This window comes from Megalopta genalis, chromosome 5 (assembly GCF_051020955.1).
Source record: "Megalopta genalis isolate 19385.01 chromosome 5, iyMegGena1_principal, whole genome shotgun sequence".
Classification (NCBI taxonomy): domain Eukaryota; kingdom Metazoa; phylum Arthropoda; class Insecta; order Hymenoptera; family Halictidae; genus Megalopta; species Megalopta genalis.
In genome coordinates this window covers 30057983-30079444 of record NC_135017.1, presented here as the reverse complement: position 1 = coordinate 30079444, position 21462 = coordinate 30057983, and the positions used below count along the sequence as shown (strand labels likewise).

The window sequence follows — 21462 nt, the reverse complement described above, 5'->3', positions numbered from 1 at the left end:
GGGGATCGAAATAAGTGGTAATCCGATGGCGCGAGATCAGGGCTATATGGTGGGTTCATCAATTCCCAATCAATATCCATCAATTTTTGCCGAGTGGACAAAGACGTGTGCGACCTAGCATTGTCCTGGTGGAAAATGACACCTTTACGATTGACCAATTCTGGTCGCTTTTCCTTGACCGCTGCATTCAAATTTGTCCAGTTGCTAACATTCGCGGATAATAAAAAATAACATAATAATAATAATAATAATAATTTTATAATATAACATTTACGGATATCATAAAAATGGGAGTGAGAGACATCTATAACTGCAATTACTTAGTTGCCAACCCAATATATAAATAACGAGAGGATAATGTACAAGATATTGACGAAACTTTCCGCGATGCTAAACCTCGGATAACGAGTCGGACCGAGATGCGAATCAGAAAAATATAGATGGCCGAGCAGCGCCAATTGCACGCGCCCCGAGTAAATATTGCCGATCCGCTAACGAAGTTACCGGCTAACATTTGTTGCTTGAACGGGTAACGTATATTTCCGTCCTAATGTAACGTAATTAACTGCGATGTACGACGGCTGATATCCATCTGGACGATCCGCGTCAGCGAGAAGCGTAAAGAATGAGACGCGTGCAAGTATAGCAGGAGCCGAAACCTTTTTCTTCGCAAGATACGCAGGAAATTTATATCGCGTTCGCCCCGCTAATAGCCTGATGGATGTTACTTTAGGTAGGTGAAGATAAATATCGGTGCAGGACGCGTGTTCCGTTTTCGCGGGAACGTATTCATGATGGATCGGAACGCGGCAGAGGCGAAACAAAGAAATGCAAATTCGTTTCGCGAACGTTCTACTGAAAATTCGGCGCGAACTTCCTCTAAATTGGTCGGAAAAGTTTTGGCATTGCCGGAAGCAATGTAATAAACATGAGGTAATACGGCAATGTTATTACTGGACTGCGGATCTTCGTGCAAAATAAAGACGATGGTGAAAAACAGAAATTAAATAAAAATAAATTGTTTCTTTTGATAAACTTGAACAGTTCAAAATACTGTAACGGTGTTATTAGATTCTTCTTATGTCTTCATAATTTCATATTTCAGCTACTCATTTCTGTCATAAATGCATAATACCCGCCGTCTAGTTGTTACACGTTTTACCATAACGTGGGCTAGCATGGCCAACGTGGTCATTACGAAGCTTTCTAGATTCTAGATACTCAGAAATTGCAACAAGTGTAACAGCATTCGCTATACATGTAATATGTATATGTATTTTTCAGTGGGCTATGTTCTTTCAGTTGGAGTTTATTACATTGAAGACTAAAGAAACTTTCAGATCACTATACAATACAATATGTGAACACTATAACATTGTCGCTGTCACATTATAATCCATTGCACTCGGAGCCATTTTAGCTCCAAATCCAAAATAGTTTTATTGATCTACAGTGCTTTTCTTTTGTATAACTTATTGCATTTAGTACATATGAAATTAAGTCTTCTGACTAATACAACGGTTACATTTATAATAGTTTTTTTTTTAAACATGAACAGATTTGATAATGCAAAAATTATTTTGATGATACAAAAATATCTACCAGAGATGCAAGTATTCTCGTTCAATTTTAAAGGACCTAAACGAAAAACTGATATTCGATTAATTAATGAAGAGTAGCCAATTCCGTTGAATTTTTTGGTCAAACTCATAGCATCACTGAACACCGACAGAACTTCTCGAGCTAAGATTTATCGAAACCCGCGAATTTTATATTATTTAATGAACGTTCGTTGCAAGTAAAGTTATTACTATAAACTACATCTATAAAATTTATTTCTCAATTGAAAATTGATCCTTTTCATTTGTATAAAATTCGTGACAAAATTATTTAGAATTTTATATTATTTAATGAACATTAATTTATGATTAATGAACATGAATTAATTTAATGAACATTATTATTTAATGAATATACTATAAACTACATCTATAATATTTATTTTTTCATTGAAAATTGATCCTTTTCGTTTGTATAAAATTCGTGAAAAAATTATTTAGAATTTTATTTTATTTAATGAACGTTTGTTGTAAGTAAAGTTATTACTATAAACTACATCTATAAAATTTATTTCTCAATTGAAAATTGATTCTTTTCATTTGTATAAAATTCGTGAAAAAATTATTTAGAATTTTATATCATTTAATGAACGTTTGTCGCAACGAAGATTGTTTAAGATTGTTTAAGATCGTTAATAATTATAATAGCCTAGAAAAATTGTCTAAAATTTTACACGTAATTTTATCGCGTCTTGGAAAGATTCTCATGAAAAGCCTGCACCGAGTAGCCAACGTCGTTCCGCGAGCAAAACGATCCCTGAAAATTTTCTCGAAATTTCGCGGAGCAGGAGAGTCGGAAATCGGCGAAGTCGGTGGACAAGGTAGCGCGTGCCCGTTCGGAAATCTCACGAGGCTATCGACAAGGTTTGACGCGTCGGTAAATAAAATTGGAGCATTTAGTCGGCTGGAGCCACGCTCGTTTTCGGCCCGGCAAAAAAGGAGTACAGCAAAAATTGCTTCAGACTCCTCGGTTGGCCTTGTGGCATACTTCTCCCTCTCTTTCATCCTCCGTTCCACCCTCTGGCCCTGTCCCGCTCGCTCCTGCAGGCCGCCTCTCTTCTTTCCTGCTCCATCCCGCACACCCTTGTGCCGCGCTCTCAGCGTGAGAGCGGCCACACAAAGAGAGCACGAGGAGCACAATGGATTACTTAGACGGGTAGGTTAGTTTGCCGAATGAAGCGAATGGGCCCACGCACGTTAAGATAGGTCCTGACTGAGAATCCGCAGAAAGCGCGCGAAACCAAAAATCTTGGCCAGGACGACGGTTCCTCCGAGACCGGAAACCGATATACAAACGCGCAACGTCCCGATTTGAGAGAATGATCGAACGTGTTACGAATACGCGGCGCCCATTAGCATAAACGAGGAGTGTCTGACGTGCCTTCGAAAATTAATCCCGAGGGATACGTATCATGCAAATTCTTTATTTATTCGTGTTGCATTTATGGATGTACGGATAATGATTCTTCGTTAAACATTCGGTTACAGCTGCACTTTGCCGCTGTCCCTTTCGTCGGTCTTACTCGAGCGGAGCACTTCGAGAAATTGTAATCGATAATTTTTGTAAAATATAAAATCCTACTTGCACAGTTTATAAAACGTCAAGATTATACTTCTCGATCTCGGAATGTAATTGAGCGGGTTGGAATCATAGCGGCGTGGATCGCATTTTCCTGATCGCGAGAAACAAGGAGTACAGTAAATTCTCCCTAATTGACGCTCGGCTTGGAAACAAAAATGCACAATTCGAGATACCGATTGTGAGCAACTATAAAAACGAGCCGCAAGGTTATCTTGTCTCGAATTGTCGTTCAAACGTCTCAAATTGTCTACTTCTGTATCCAAGCCGAGCGTCAATTAGGGAGAATTTACTGTATTATTACTCGCATGTGTGTTGTTTATCGACAAAATACATCGTTAACATAATTTAGGATCAAGTAAATTCACCGTTACTTTACAATTCGTTGCATTTTAAAAAATTTTGACATGGACAGATTACATTTTAAGACGCAAGTCAAAATTATCGAAAATTTGTCTTACGCCGTTTACGGTTCCACTCCGCTCGATCGTGTGCATTTTAAGAAACGCTTGAAGATCAATGCCCGTTCGATCTAAAATCACGATTTTACGTATACAGTGTAAGAAGAAACTGGCAATGGAGGCAAACTGGATCGAGTGCACGATCAACACCTGTCGTAAACACAAATGGCCTGCCCCTCTTATTCGCAACAAAAATAACGACAGTCGTAAAAGCGAGTCATTTTGAGCCGGGAGACGAGTAAATCGTTAAACCATAATCGATGTAAAATATCTATCAGGAACGTAAAACGCGCACCGACGATCCGCACGCGAGAAACGACGAAAAAAAGCCTGGCATTCGTCTGTCGCGGCGTATCAATCCGAGCCTCGGGTCTTGCCGCTCAGCTGCGTCGAAGGGAAACAATTGGCTCGTAAATCTTGATTAACCGGCGTGCAATACAATTTTGTCGAGGGCAATGCATAATAAATGAATCGCGAAAGGTCCCTTCTTCCCGGACACGCATACACGCCGCCGCGATCCGAAGAAAATGATCGCGCCGGTTCCTGCGGCGCTGCGCCGCCGAGAAGACTGCGGAAAGGCGTGTGATTCAATTGTTAGGTCGCAGTTTCGATGCATAACGAACGTCGGCGCGTGTATATCTTATCGTAACGTGAAACACTAACCGGCCAAGTTCACGAGTTTCAGCAAAACCGTGGACGACGTTGCGCCCCGTGCGGCGAACGACCGCGCGAATCATGAGAGTATCGTATAAAGCGATCGTAGCCGGTCGACGTTGCAACGGGAAAAAAGAATTAGTTTTGCGTGCCGCTAATTAACGGCGTTAACCGAGCGCGGGGGTTTTGCTTAATATTTATCGTCCGAGTTTATACGGTTGTTTAGCGGTTAATTGTGCGTACGCGCGAGAAACCACCGACGACCTCGAACTGTTTTCAGCCGGTGAATGAAGCCACCGAACGAAATTACACGACGAGGCACGCGAGCACTGATAACGCTGTTTTATCGAACCCCGGGCAAAGTTCACGATTTCACGTTTGGACGATGTGGACGGGCACACTGTGATTCCCAGTGAAAGATGAAAGAGGCGCATGTATGTTCGAGGGTCGCGTCTGCTATAGTAGAATAAGCCGGCGAGAGTCGCCCTTTTCGAGCATGAATGCGATACCAGTTATCAGGGGACAAGATTGAAGCATCGGTATCCCTGAAATTTAGTGGTCTAGGAATCGGTGCTACGATAAGAGATCTATCCAGCTTACAGAAGGATTCTATGCCTCGTCTATTTTTTAATCAGTTCTTCGTTTTTCCTTTCTTTCTAAAGCGCATTAGCCGCCAGCGTCGTGCAATGACGCGGGATTTGGGAAAAGTAGATTTTTGAAATAGTAAATGCACTGTAAATATTTGTATCTTCTCGTGGAATACAGAATTTGGCAAGCGAAACATTTTTTAAATTAGTAATTACTGGACAGCGGGTTTTCAGCATGACGAAAATGGACGAATGGTAAACAATGTAATAATATTGTTACGTTGTTTTCAATCTGTTAACATTATTGAAAGAAAACATACATTTTCGTGGAACGTCCATTTCTTCTAATCGCTCCGAATAATTTTTATTTTGCATAAAGATCTGCAGTCTAATAATTATATACGAATATTACGTAATTAAATATATTTAAAAACGCTATACAAACTATTTCAAAAATCTATTTTCCCCCAACCTTACAATGACGTTTACAATTTTGCATTTTAACCCTTTTGCACTCGAATGGCGACTCTGAGGCACCACTAAAATTTGTTACATCACGTTTTAAAATAACTTTTATATGAAGAAAGTTTAGATTTAAAAAATTGTTAAGAGTGTAACTGTTGTGCGAGTCCCAATTATCAATTTCATGTGCATAAAATGCATTTTGTCATATAAAATGGAAATACTATAAGTTAGAAAAATGATTTTATATTTAGAGTTAAAATAGCTTCGAGTGCAAAGGGTTAAGGTTGTCGATTTTTTATGCATGTTGGTGTGTAAAGTCTTAGCAGAGAAAATAATAATGAACGAGTTCATAACTTTCGATTTTGAATGTTTCATAGGAGAGTATTTTGAATATTTTAATCTTAAACCTATCGAGCACTGAATTTGACTGTTGCTTTATGACGATGACAGAACTGCACTTATTTAGAGCTTGCAGCATTTTTATCATATTTTTATGTTTGAATTCGTAGATTTACTCACAAACAGAAACGTAGAAATATAGAGATAATTCATTATTTAAAACAAAGTATGCAAATCCAGTCATTTTAACCGGTGAGAGGCTCTGGTGTTAACAATGAAACCAATTTAGTGAACAATAAAGAATATTCTGCAGCTGTGATAAAATTTCTACGATTTTATCGATATACGGTGGAGGACAACAATATCCGTACATCATTTAACACTTTACTTGCCGGAAGCCTATTTAATAGATTTTTCAATGACTGACTAAAAGGAGCTCCATAAATTTTCATTTAAATAATAATTGCTAAACAACCTGTTATACGTAACATTAATCTAAATAAATTGAAGGACCGTAAATGAGATTGTGAACAATTTTGAACAATTGTTTAAGAAATTCTTAACGACTGGCTTTCGATTTTAAGGGATCTATTAGAAAACTGTTGGTAGATAAAGTGTTATAATATAATAATCTTTTTCAAACTGGACTAAATGACTTGACATTTTTTTAAATATTAAAGAGGCTAGTTTACTCTACAATGTCTAAAATATTTTATTAAATTTTGCTATTAGTACAAATCACCGAGCTCTACAAAATGTAATATAATATTATTATTAATTTATAATATTATTATTATTTATTAATTAATAAATATAACGAAAATTTGACAAATTTTCGTTATAGGCTCAGATAAAGAAGTTGAAAAAACGTTATTATTGTGGTCATTCCAAGTAATATCAGAATTAAAAAAGAAAAAGTATTTAGTCCGGTTTTAAAAAGTGCACGAATAGTTTCGTCCGCGTTGCGTGCAGAAAAAAAAAATGAAACATTTCGTACGTAAAAGTTTCGAAGAAAATATATGCTTCCAAAGTGAAACGAGAGCAGCATCGGAACGGTGTATCGAAGCAAGCAGCTTCGAGAGAAGTCCTAAATCCAGCCTCGGATTTTCCAAGGGCGATGCTCACGATGCGAGAGAGCCGTTGAATTCGGCTACAGTTTCGACGGGGCAAAAAAGGAATGCGCCAATGGAAAGAAGAAAAGAAAAGGCGCAGGAAACAGTGAGCAGCAGAAAGAGTCCGGGGGCTTCTCGTTCGTTCATAGATTAAATCACTCGGTCACTTTTCTTTCGGGTAGCCGGCCCCGGGACAAAGGACGCCGTTTCTCGGAACAAACTCGGTCCAAGACTCGAGAATTAAAATAATATCCGTTCGTTCGGAGATTAATGGCGCCATGCCGATGCAATTTTTCTACGATGAGTTGCCGCGGCGGCCCCCTCCCCGCCCTTCGTTCCGGCGTGTTCTACGGCACAGCCGCATAAGTGCGCCTATCGAATAATCGTGTCCTATCATCGCTTTACACGTGCTATCGTGCTCGTACGATTCCGGTTATCTCGAGATAATCTTGATACCATAGGAACCGTCACGGGTAACGCGAAAGCTACGTCAAAAATTGAAAACGATCGCTCAAAACATGGACGAAGCTGTGGTCCTATAGTTTCGTTAAAAGTGCCGGAGAAACAAAAGATGCGATGCTGGACGATCCAAGATTTATCTAGGATTTCTGGAACTTCGATTTCGTCCAAGAAAACAGCGTCCCCTGGGACTGATAAACCTAGGAATGTAATGCTCAAATATAGCGGTTGATAAAGCTACGGACCTTGACAACTTGGTAGCAATAATGTGTAACTTATTGTGCAAGTAACGCTCCCATTTCACAAATATTGCCTCATAGATTACTGCTAAATTTAACGCTAACCCTATCGAGCGCTAAAAGTGACGCGTTACCTTGTAACAATTACGAAATCCAATTTATTTAGATATTTTATAACTTTTATATTAGTATCTGTTCGAATGAATAAATTTATACAATGATTTCCGGTGGAAGTATTTTTATAATTTTAGTAATTGTTTGAATAAAAATTAGAACCCGTTATTTTAGATCGAAATATGGTTTAGTTTTGTTCGTTACAGATACTTGATCGTTAATGTAGGCATGCTTGCTTTTGGAATAAACCGAGAGATCTTGTGAATGATTTTAATATAACACGTCGAAGCACGAATATAAATATTTTCCATCGCAAACACGATAAATATAAATGCTCATATTTTTTGAAAATATTGATTAATAACAAAAAAAAAAGTTTAATCAGCGTGAAAGTGAAAGAAGTGTAGAATCAGGATCTGATTCGAGCAAACGATGTTTTACAAATTATTTACTCGTTTCGAAAACGTACAGGGTGCTTCCAATAGCTCTGTTACAAAGGAATATCTCAATATTCTCATTATTCGTTTTCATTTCTAAATGTTTTATAGAATTTCCGTACTCGAGGTCACGCGAAGGTTATGGTTATTACAGGTCACTGGATTCGTCTTGATCATATTTATGAGAAAAACATCGATGACCTTGAAATCTCGGAAAAATATAACCTTTAAAAAGAATGATTTTCACCCATGTGTCCCTCGGAACCGTACAATATGTTCCTAAATCATTTCTGAGCATCATCAACAATTACAGAGACATTGCTTTATAAGTTAGCGAAATAATCTGTATCTCAGTATAATAATATGCTCATGGATTTCTACGAAAATGACAAGAATATTGATGTGCGCGAATTTGAAAATTTGCAATACTGCCGTGAAAAAGATGTCGCTCTAGATTCGCGAATGAATGAAATCAGTTCGACGAAGTTCGCGTTGACGAAATGCGAAATCACCGAGAGCTCCGTTTAGTATATGACAGAGGCAGGTGCGAACGAGCTGTTCCAAGCCTCCTTTTTGCTTTCTCGGCTCGCCGCGATCATCGTTTCGTTTTCTGTCTTTCTCGGTTATCCTTCGATGGATAACGTCGTTGTCCGGTTCATTGACACCTGTCGAAAGATTCGGGTTTCTCTCTTCGTACCTGACAATTACGCGCACGTGGGGCCAGCCAGCCAGCCAGGGCAGGCAGGCAGATTCGTTGCCGCCGCAACTGGCGGACGTAGGCTCGTCGTCTATCTCGCTCCGATCCTCTCCTTCATATTTTTACACCGTCGAGCAATAAAGATTTCGAGCGAGCCGAGGGGAAACGTGGAACGACGAAGATCATCTCGCCGCTAATTTATTGGACGCGAGACATTTCCCGAAAAGCTTCCTCGCGTGATTCACCGGGGCTGGCGATATTCTTCTTCGGACTTTCGGCTGCATCTTCGTCGACGCTAGAATCACCGAGTTCTAAACGCGTGTATCGTTTACAACAATGGCGAGATTTAATGAAACATATCGCATCAGTTTTATAATAATTGGTAGACCGCGGATGTTATGCGGTTGTGACAAGAATGAATAGCAGAAATATCAAATTGCGCGAAGCCATACAATGTATTTTTATTTAATTTCTGGTTTTGACAATCGTCTTAAATAATTTTTATTCTGCATAAAGATACGCAGCCTGTTTATTAGACTGTTCTCATTATGCAAGATAAAAATTGTCTTCGTTAACCCTTAAATGCATATTGTTGCCAATTGTCTACGTTCCAGTTCCACTTAATTTTATTCAAAAACCTGACTATGTGCGTTTCCGAACACACGTTGATAACAATAGACAATAGACCATGTGTGAAATAAAAGACTTGACATTACTTTTGGCAAGTAAGTTATATGTTTCTTGACATGAATGTGTTACTTGGAGAGATATTTTCTTTTTTCGAGTTTCCTATAAAGGAGTGATTTATCTAATTGAAAAAAAAAATTACTTCTCATCTGTTGTCAGGTAAGCTATGAATGTTTGATGTTCCATTTGAAAATTTTATTGAATATATGCCAGATTTTTGGCCATTTGTTTACGTCTACAATAATTTTAACAATAAACGCATATTGTTGCCAAAAGTCTACATACAACTTTTTTCCAAAATAAATACTCAATATTATTACCTAGATTTTTTATTTATTTTTTACGTAACCTATGACTACATTCCTATAAAAAAACGATGTTTTAAAATTCAAAACAAAAAATCATGCATTTAAGGGTTAATTGTAAGAAATAGAAGTAGAAATTTCGCTCTTACTTTAACGATTTCAATCGAATAAATGCAACGCGTCGATAATCTTTTTATCTTTTCAAATAAGATCTACCCATTTTTGTCGGGAACGCCTAAAATCCTCGGTCTAATTCTATAATATATGGCTTCAGTGAAGAAGTTTGTTTAAAAAAGTCCCTCATCGAAACATTTCTATTATTTCAGTAACCGAGAAAGAAAAATTAAAGAACCAGTCGCTTCGACTGACTTGATAGCGCTGGTATTAACAATCAGAAATTGATTGATTGTTCCTATTTTTCTGATCGTGAAACTTATTGGTCGTGAAGCCGGCTAAATTACTAGTCAAACAAATATGTACCAAGCATATTTACAAAAAAAAGACAATTTGAGAAAATTTGTAGAAAGAGCTTGAACGACGATAAATCGCATTATCCACGTCCGCAATAGCATTGTTTCTAACAAGAAAAAATATGAAACGTTTTTGTGGGAAGTTCGAAGGTCGAACGATCGCGTTGCCTAAACCGCGTCTCGAAACGCGTTTGTTCGTATTAAAAGACCGCTGTAAGGGACGTTTTCACTGTGTAGTTCCGAAGCTGATAACCAACGCGAGCGGATAAGGAAGCGGTCCGATATATCGTGCAGCCCTCGGCGGTCTCTCGTTGAATCAAATCTAGTCGCGGCAACAGTTATTTGCTTGCAAGTCAACGGCCGGATATCTAAAACAAACACGTGGCTTCAAAGGTTCCTCGAGTGAACAGAGGCCACGGCAGAGACGAAGACAATGTAGATTGAACACAGAGAGCGAGTGAGAGAGGGAGAAAAAAATCTGGCCGTGTGGGAGGCCCGGGAGGAAATAGAGAATCGTCGACGAAGCTAATATAGAAACACTCGAAATAGACCCTTTACTTAATTTCCCGCGTGCGGCGGCGTCTCGCTACCACAATATATATCCTTTCGATTTCATTCAGTCTCCTCGTGAACAGCCGATCGAACAATGTTTCAGCAATCGGACAGATCCGCGATCGAACCTCGACTATCCGAACTAAATTATTAGGTACAATCTTAAACTCCTCGCGGACGAGGATTTTTACGTAATCAATTGATACGTTCGCAATTTTTGGAATAACTGCTTATGTCGTCTCACTGCGTCGATATCTGTTGACGCGAAGAGTTGACTCTTTATTGATTTCTAAGATAAATAGTGTCGTATATGAACCGTTCTAGAATTTTGTTCGAACAGACTTTTGAAGAATATTCACGGAGATACGGATAATCGAAGTTCCGTTGGTAGGCTGGACGTCCTGGAGCGGAGTTGGTCAAGTTACGTTCATTGTTGTCAGCTGACACGTCGACTACTTTATCACGGTCGGAATTGTTTATCTATATTTGAAAATGAATCTATCGAGGTTTAGTCCTTTGCACTCGAGTGGTGACTCTGAGGCACCACTCAAATTTGTTGTATCACGCTTTAAGATAACTTTTACATGAACAAAGTTTAGATTTAAAAAATTGTTAAGAATGTAACTGTTGTGCGAGTCCCAATTATCAATTTCATGTGCATAAAATGCATTTTGTCATATAAAATGGAAATACTATAAGTTAGAAAAATGATTTTATATTTTAGAGTTAAAATAGCTTCGAGTGCAAAGGGTTAAGCTTGTCGATTTTTTATGCACGTTGGTGCGTAAAACCTTAGCAGAGAAAATAATAATGAACGAGTTCATATAACTTTCGATTTTGAATGTTTCAGAGGAGAGTATTTTGAATATTTTAATCGTAAGCCTATCGAGCACTGAATTTGACTGTTGCTTTATGACGATGACAGAACTGCACTTATTTAGACCTTGCACCATTTTTATCATATTTTTAAATTTAAAATAGCTTCGAGTGCAAAGGGTTAATTAACGTCGTAAGATCTGAACTCGACGGTTTCCGTTTGTTTGTGAAATAAATTGATCCGGCGCGAGAGAATTTAGGACAAGCAGACAATAGTGACGAGATAATCGAAGTTCCAATTTCACGATGCAGAATGCAATTTGCTTGTATTGCCGGTAAAATATTCGCGAGATCGACGTACGATAAATATCGTACAGTCAAAAACGGATTTACGGGATCGCGACCTGTCGTGATCCGTGTTCGCGCGCACGGATACGAAAAGACGTTACATTTTCCATTCATTCGGCAGCCTATCGAGTCTGTTCAGATCTCACAATAGCCTCCTCCTCGTTCCTGGTCCCAAGAAGAGCGTGCATTCAGTTAATGAAAGCGGATGGCTAAACGAAAAAGAAGACGAGGAAAGAGACACCGCGCACTCTCTTTTCGTCGCTCTAAAGATAGCACTTCCTTCCTTCGCGCAAGCACTTTTTGCGCTTAAACTGTACATTTATGTCGGCGTGAAACCAACTTCTTTTCGCCGCTGTGTTCTCAACCTATCGTCTGGCTAACCAAATTTCATTCCGCTGGCCCGCGTCTCGAAAACAAACAGGAATCAATTGCTGTCTGGGATCGCGACTACGATAACGTCCACCTGATCAAAGAAAGAACAGTATCGCTCGAAAATATTTGGATAGCTCGCGGTAATTGCACGATGGGTTCCTAGTTCCCTGTTATTACTTATGCGCGACAGTGTCATCGTGTAAAAATTCGATGATCGCGTCCCGCCTGTCGCGTTGTCGAACATAGACAAATCGCAATTTTCGTTGACTTTTCTTTGTAGTTAAAATGATTTTAAGTAAAATACGATAAATTTAAAAATAATTAAATTTTAAAATAAATTATCAACTCCTTGTCCTACACTTTGACGAATAACCTGCCAGTTAAAATGATTCCACGTATCGTCGTATTATAGTATAATATAATATAATAATATAGTATAATAATATAATATAATATAATATAATATAATATAATATAATATAATATAATATAATATAATATAATATAATATAATATAATATAATATAATATAATATAATATAATATAATATAATATAATATAATATAATATAATATAATATAATATAATATAATATAATACATATATTATTATTATAATAATATAATATAATATAATATAATATAATATAATATAATATAATATAATATAATATAATATAATATAATATAATATAATATAATATAATATAATATAATATAATATAATATAATATAATATAATATAATATAATATAATATAATATAATATAATATAGCATAATACGATAAATTTAAAAATAAATTATCAACTCCTTGCCCTACACTTTGACAAATAACCTGTCAAGTATGACTGTTATTATTTTTGCTCCTTTGAAATAAAATTCTGCGTTCTTTACACCGATATTTAAGTATTCAGCTTTTGTTCTCAACAATATTTTTGGTACAATGACGCGGCCGTGCCAAAACCTCGAGAATTCCATAAAATTGAAGTATTTTATTCGATCAAATTCAAATTGCAAAACGAAGTTATACGAGATCCATTACTTTCTCAACATTCTTACCTCTTGCTGATTTCAATAAAATTAAAAAATTACGATGGATTAGCGGCGCAAATAAATTTTACATAATTCTGTCACCCACGTATGGGTGACGCGGCACTCTAGATGTTAATAATTCTTTTTAATAGCGCGATTATGATATACTTTAATTGAATAATACAAATAGCGTTAAATATTCGGGTGAATGTAGGTCCACGATAAATATGAACATTCTCTTTCCTCGAAGAAATTATGACCATTGAAAAAGCTCTAACTACAATTGAGAAGATAATAGTACATCAAGGGGTTGGAAATGATAAAACAAAGCTGACTAGAAATATAAAGTCACGGCTTTTAGAAGTGAAAACGATATTCTGCACACAAACGGTGTTCCAGAATAGCGCGACCACAATCTTTGACCGCATAAATTTTCTTGTGATTCGAGTATTGCTTATATTTTCAAGTATTTATCAGGAAAAACTACACGGCCAGAACGTAGTTCTATCGCGCCGTGAAGCAACAAGTAGTAAGCATCGTTCCACTTAATCCATTCTAACGGATGCGATAAAGTTTTGGAGCTCGCGTTCGATAGTGGCAAACACCGATAAAGACAGATATGAAATTCGTTGCATCGCAGCTATTGATTGTACCGAGAGAGGAGAGAGAACACGAATCCGATCAGGCGCCGGCAAATTCACGCTTACAATTAACTAACGGCGATTTCCGTTAACGTTAAACGCGTGCTGCTTACGTGCATGCGTATCCCGGAGTACGTCGCTTGGCCCGATAATACGTGATTTCAATGGAGATAACGGTAGCAATAACTCGTTCGACACGATCTATCGAAATGCGGATTATCGGATATGTAAACAAAGGGTATTATTTTTTCTTAATTTGAACCGATATTTTTATCGAGCCACGCGCGATACCCGCGAGGAAACAGAATCATAAAGTTCCATCGGTATCGTCGGTTACCGGTGCACTGTTAACAGGTAACTCTTTTTTTTTCGAGGACAGGTGGTCCCGAACAGGCACGCGACAAATCAAGCCGACCGAACGAACCGTGGACAACTGCGAAACCACGATTAAAAACGTACAGTCTCCCGACCGCTTTGATCCACATTCGATAAATCCTATTGTCACGAGTTTATGCAGGAAAATTATTATAAAATTACTCGGTTTCGCACACTCAAAATCTGTCGACTCTCTGCACCGAGGATATAGGAGTTCGATATCGAAATTGTTTAAACCCCTAACTGGCATGCTGAAGTCTTAAACGACCTTAACATCGTAATTCTATTTGATTTTTCAAGCAGGAGCTTCATTCTCCATGTTTTCATTAGTTTACATCCTAGCTAAGAACAAAATACAATCGATGGGTTGTCTCGAATTGGATTAGCATCTTTTAGCATCCTTTTTATTTAGGGCCCATAATGATAACAATATTAGTTACTTTTGAAAAATCATGGTTAACCCTTTCGCGCTACAATTCCTTTCGCAGCTACGTCGTTTAGAGCTTGTTCAACCTTAATAATTTGCCTAATAGAACGAGACAATATTCGTTCTTTGTACGTCTTCGTTTACTTTCTTTGTAGATCGTGATAACAGAAGAATCAAACTTCGCTTTGATTTGAGAAAAATAACATTCATATTTAATAGATCACGTATCGGATTGCTGGTAAGGTAATTCCGTTCTTTTACTAGAAGATGAAAAATTTAACGTTTGTAAATTTTAATATTTGTAAATGTAATGTTTAAATTAAATATTATTCAATGATGCATCGGTCTACAACTTTTTGACAAGTCCTACTCGTACGAGTCCTGCAAAATACTGAATCAAATGCTATTTGAATACCCTTACGAAACGAAATTAAAAAAAAAAAGAAACGAGATTACTTTTCGAACAACACAATTATGTCTATCGTAACAGCGATATTGTTTTTGTGAAAATCGTAGGTCCAGTTAAGAATTTTGTGGTGAATTTCCCAAAAGAAACGCGACGTTCGATGTTGTTCGCAATTCTCGAGCCGGCAGATTTTTGGTTCGCACGAAACGGTGCACGATTAAATGGCCGAGCGGGGCACGTTTCTCGGTGAATTAATACCGATGGTTCAGCTCTCATGTCGTCTAACCGCGACTAGCCTTAGTTTAGTTGATCTAAAACGTAACACAACCCACCAAACTAGTTCTGTACTCGGCGGTAACGTTCTCCGCGCACGGCATTGTATCCAAGGATCGACCCCGCATACATATGTACCCCTGCTGCAGGAGCAACGACTGAGCCTTCTGTATTGCTAACGAAATAGAGGGAGAAAAACTATTCCCTATGAATCGGTCCAATGTTCGTACCGCGCCTCTTTCTTGCAGCCCGGCTTCTAAGCAAAACCGACCGTTCTCTTGCTTAGTATTCTTTTGCTACATTTTAACATGCCATCTACTTGCGAGAAATTTGCAACTGTTTCATACCTGTCTGCAGCCTCCGGACGGCTTTGAATATAATTTAGTCGGAAATCTTACCGTGCGTCGCGCGTGCACTCGATTTCGTACACGTTTCGACGATTATCGTGGCCGAGGAGCCATTAACCGTCGAAGAAAGGTAACACGAAAGGAAAACGTAACCCTTCTCAATTGACCAGAAGCGATTTACCCGGCGATTGGCATCTCGCACGGCAGGGATTGTCACGAACGTGACAGTGGTTTGTCTTGCGGCAACACGAAACCAATCTTCTTTACAATTACATGCAGAAACGACCTTGTTAACCAGTGTCGGCAAGATGCTTTCAGCGTTCCCGAAGAAGACCCGCGGAATCTACCTACCTCGATCCAGTCTGGCGATTTAGCTTGCTCGAAATAGTTTACGGATTGCAGTAATATATTCTCTAATTGTCATCGACCCAATGGCGTTCATAGAAAAATAATGACCCTGCTCTTTTCTGCTAGACTTTGCTTTAACCCTCGTTCCTCGCGTTCGAGATTCGCCCATTTTCTGTTCCTCGATACCGTCAAATCTTCCGCTTGTGTTTCGCAAATTGTATCTCTACTAACACTATGCCGTCCGCAGATCTTAGATATGATTCTTTTGTTTGACACCGGCATAATAGCTTGGAAATTTTAGATTTAAAAAAAGAATTTCGAAGATGGCGGGAATATAAATTCCTAAAATTAAAATATGTCATCCAAGAATTTTCGTACTTAATTCGTAGTTAAATAAGCACAATGCTATAGTTAGTTTGCTGCCTTTCAACACCCATGAAATATAGTTCAAATGTTATTTCAGTTTTTTAAAATGGCACCAGCGTGGTGCCACCGGACGGCATAGTGTTAACCGTAAGCTTACAAATTTAGAAACATAATTTACTATAATTTACTATATTACTATAATAGTAATATAATAGTAATATATAATATTTACTATAATTTTACTATGATTTACTATATAATAACCGAAGGGTATTATCCTAGGATCTCTATTGCAAAGATTTCTGATGTTTAACGCACGCCGAGCACTAAAAGCGATCGACGCGGCTTTCTCTACCAGACTGTCAATACTGAATTTCTTCAATTTTTCTTGCTATTTGTGTTACAATTTGTGCTTTAATTAAACAATTTATTCGATCGTCTCCCTTCGTAACTCCGACGATTTTAAAGGAAACGGTACGAAATCGGTAATTTCGTACGCCACGGTAGGGTTTACTATTAATAGAGAGCCGTGGATGTACTCGAAACGTTTGAAAAGCGATATAAGACGGATCAATGGTGAATACTAGGAGCGCGATCGTGCGAGATATACGCGTGTACACCGCGCACGGAGCCGTCAACGGAATTTATGATCTGAATTTACTCGATTAGCATGGCCGTCCTATGTGACGAGTGTGACTAACCGATTTCGACGAGCACGTTGAGATGAGGTTGGCGGTATTTCATGATGTAAATTTTAACCTCGACACGGAGCCAGTGGGGAACCATACGTCACGCGTTCAGGCGCGACCTTGACCACGTTTTTTGGACAGGAGAACCGTCGACGCGCGAGACCGTGGATCGTTCCTAGTCGATCCAATTCCGCGGGCCAACAGATGTAATTCGTTCGACGAAAAACTATTCGATGCTTCGTGTGAAATAGAATCATGCGTGTTTCTTCGATTAACGCAGCTACGATAGATCAAGCTAGTTAATCGCTGACCACTAATCTAGTATCGACGTATTTAATTGTGAATTCGTAACGATGTTCTATCAACACTTCCACGACCGCGTTAGAAAGCTCAAAAATTTTCGTAAAATTGAAATATTTCATTCGATTAAACAAAAATTGTGAAGCAAACTTATATGGCATCGATTACTTCTTCAGCATTCGTACCTCTTGCAAATCTTAATCAAATTAGGCGATCATTTTTAATTTTTGATTAATCATTCGATCGGCAACCGACTGAATTTAAAACGGGTAGATCTCTCCGTTCGGTTGGCTAAGTGTTAACGCTAAACCTGCCACGGTCGAAACGACCGATTTTTAATTTAACAATGCTACAAACTTCGGAGACTTCTTCGTGGGTAATGATCGAACGAATTACAGTAGCGGAGCAAGTTTTATTACTAAAACTTTACAAAATCGAAATGAATTCTATCTTTTCACTCCTATGAGTCAACGCAGACCAATCGCCATTACTGCTCGATTGGTTTTAAGTGTCTTCGAAGACAAATTGCAAGTAAACTTAGATTGCTGAGCACAAAAATTTGAATCTAAAAGGACAATAACAAGTTGCTGGAAAAATGTCGAAGTCACTGAGAATAACAGCCGAATTATTATAAAAAATTGTGTGTTCAAGAATCAATGAAACTTTATATAACTTCTGGACAACATATTTTAACCGTCAAAATTAGACGATACCGTGAAATTTTCCTTTTTCGGTACAACCTAAATCGATTACTCCGATGAAATAAAGAAAATAAAGAAGATAAAGCCGAGTCCAATGGATTTTTTAACAAACAAAAAACGCGTAAATTTGATCGTAACTGGTAACGAAAGTGTTATCGAGCGATTCGTATCGCAAAATGCGGTTCCATGGAGCAATTACAATGGTCGTGTATAATAAAACCTAGCAATCGTATCGATCGGCGACAGCGCACGTCGTTCGACGTGAACGATTATCAGAAAGTTATCTGGAAGGCGAACCCACATGCGTGACCTTGCCGGTATAACCGGCTTCGCCATCTTGCCGATGCGTGCGCCTCTCTCACCACGTGGATAAGTTTTTCACACGACACGAGCATTCGTAGAGCAGAGTCGATCTTTCTCGTCGACGTTCCAACGAATTTCAAATGATGAATGTAATATATTTCGTTAGGATCGCGGGGCAGCAGAGAAATCCGTTCGAGATTCACGATTCCCGGACGATTTACCGTGAAAAAAAGTATGGTTACGTCGTCGCGGCAAGAGTATTGAATGAAAATCCGACGTTTTTTCGGCGGAAGCATTTTTCGAGGTCGCGCGCAGCGGTTCTCATAGCGATAGATACCGGAGCAGCGGTTCTTCCGAAACGCGCACGTTCGCGGCGATGTTTTCATTCAAGAACGGTTCCACGGGCTGCCAGTGTAATCGGAACGACCATGGAAATGGACAGCGAACGACGACGTGCGACTGTCCTTTCATGGAAAAATACAATTGACGGCTGACACACGTTCGGTGTCAGATAAAACGCTGTCGATCCAATATAGAGGTTATGAAATAAATATATATATATATAAATTATATACAACACGTACCTGCACGTAATATCGAGGCGTTACCATGTGAATGAAATAGGAAAAAGGATGATATTTATATACAGGAGGCAGGAAGATGAATATAATTATGTACAAGAAAACGATGAAAAGTATATATGTATGTATGTACAAGCGTGCAACATCCGTATATTTCTACGAAAAAAGAAACAAGTCTTACATACTAGTCGAGAAGCATCTAAAAAAAAAAAAGAATGAGAAGCAGCGTGATTTTATCGTACGCACAGAGAAATAAAGCTCTCGTGGTCGCGTGACGACGAGTCTCGCGAGCTCCGTGTGCGTACGCGCAGCGACATTGCAAAGCGGCAAAAGCGTTCGACAGTTTCTAAATTATCAAGCCGCGTCTAAAATCCGTGGTGTGTCTCTCGCCCAGGCCGAGGTGTTCCCCGTTGTTTAGTCAGCGTATGCGACACCAGAACCCTGTGGAATAGCAACAGGCAGCGAGAAGTAAATGCAGCGATATATACAGACAGCGGTCATAGCGAAGAAAAGCGGTACTGTTCGACGAGGCCCGGGTATCAGCTATGCGAAAAAGAGAGCAGATAGAGAGGAAGAGGAGTTAGGCGCGCGCGGCGGATCGATTCCGATCGTTTATCTCGTCCCGTTGGATTCTTTTACTCACCGTTCAGTTTGTCGATGGCACGATCCGCCACGGATTGATCGGCGCAGTCGATGAACGCGTAGCCACCACGTTTCACCAGGATCGTGGTGCACGACAAATTGTGGTCTTGGAAGAGTTGCCGGAGCGCACTCTCGTTACAATCCGACGGTAGGTTGCCCACGTACAGCTTCGACATGGTGGTTGGCTTGTTGTCGGACGTTATAGTGACCGCTTTTCCGAGATAAGTCTCTGTCACGTGGCTTCAGAAATTTGCAACCTCAGTGTGTCACGTAGGTAGGCGTTCGAACGTAGGCTCGCTGGCGATGCGACGCGATGCGATGCGATGCGACACGGCGCAAACGAGAATGCGATCGCGACCGTAAGGAAAAAAGGAAAAAGGGAGAAAAACGATCGAGAGCGATTTTGCACTCGTAAAAGAAACCAAGGGATGCGCGGGGGTGGGGGGTGATTCACCGACGACGGGCCGTAGACGAATTCCCGAGGACGACACGAGCAACACCGTACGCCTCGACACCGCGGGGACCGTTTAACTGTTTGCTGCTCGTACAGGTCGGAACACGTACCGCGAAACCGGCGACGGCAACGACGACGACGACGTTGGTGTTCTTGATATCGTTCGAGAGGGGTAACGAACACGGGACGCGTGTTTTCTGTTTGGAACTCTCTTCCGTGTCCTCGTCCCTCGAATCGTTTTCAGCGATTATTACGATACTCGGCGTCGCGATCACGATTGTCCTTCTAGCGTGTAATACTCGGCGTGATTTTCGCGTTTGCACACCAAAACATGTAAGAGGCACAGGAGGTATTTCGCGACGTTCTCGGAGGATCTTCTGAGCGTTTCTGTCTGTACTGTCTTTTGTTTCTTCGTTTCTTCCTTTCCTTTTCGTACGGCTGCCTATTTCCCGCTCGCTTCGAGATGCAACAACCGACTCTCTCTCTTCCTTTCTTTCTCTCTCTCTGTCTCTTCCCCTTTCTCTCTCGCTCTTTTGCTGCCTTTCTCGCGATCTCTCTCTCTCTCTCTCGCTCTCTTTCTCTCTCTCTCTCTCTCTGTCACTGAGACTCGGCACCGGTAGTACACACAGACAGAGCGTGGTTTCCGGTGTTAGTAGACGATGACGATGATGCCCTTCGGAGCCAGCTCGATCACACAAACCGACGAAGATGACTGTGACCACCGATCGAACGGAGCAACGACGAAGACCGTGTCTTCTTAGAAACGACTCTTGAACTTTTTTAAGGTTAAGGGACGCGCGTTTGACCGTTCTCTCGACGATTCACCGTATACTCAGTGACTCCTCTTTCTTTCTTTCTCTTTTTCTCCTTATTTCTCTCCTCTCTCCTTGCGACGACGACCGACGCACCTTCCTACCAAGCTCTTCTCTCTTTGGCTAGACCACGATACCACGTCCGAGGAGCTCTCTCATTCGGCGATCTCTTTCTCCCTCTTTTTCGCTAGTACTTCACCCTTTCTCGCTCGCTCCTCCGTCATTTCGCGTGTCCCGGAGGAATGGGGAGGGAGGGAGGGCGGCAATGCGATGCAAACTCGTCACTCTTCTCTTCTTTTCGTTTTTTTTTTTCCCTCCTCCTTCTTCTTCGCTCCTTTTTACCCGACGTATAAGCCTACCAGTCTCTCCTTGCCGCTCTCGTGCGTGCACTTTCTCGCTCTTTTTGTTTTCCCTCCCCGTTGTCCGTCTTGTTCTAGCGACTAGAAGCTCC

The 21462-nt window shown here is 39.7% G+C and overlaps 1 protein-coding gene across 1 annotated transcript in view; it reads right to left on the bottom strand.

The window, feature by feature from the left end:
- Nucleotides 1–20507, bottom strand: part of Imp (IGF-II mRNA-binding protein) — a 157053-nt gene extending 136546 nt beyond the window's left edge. The window contains exon 1 of the mRNA XM_033475462.2: nucleotides 19747–20507. Coding sequence (XP_033331353.2) covers nucleotides 19747–19921 — 175 coding nt within the window. The 5' untranslated portion in view covers nucleotides 19922–20507. The remainder of the gene's footprint in view (nucleotides 1–19746) is intronic.
- Between the last annotated feature and the right edge of the window lie 955 nt (nucleotides 20508–21462).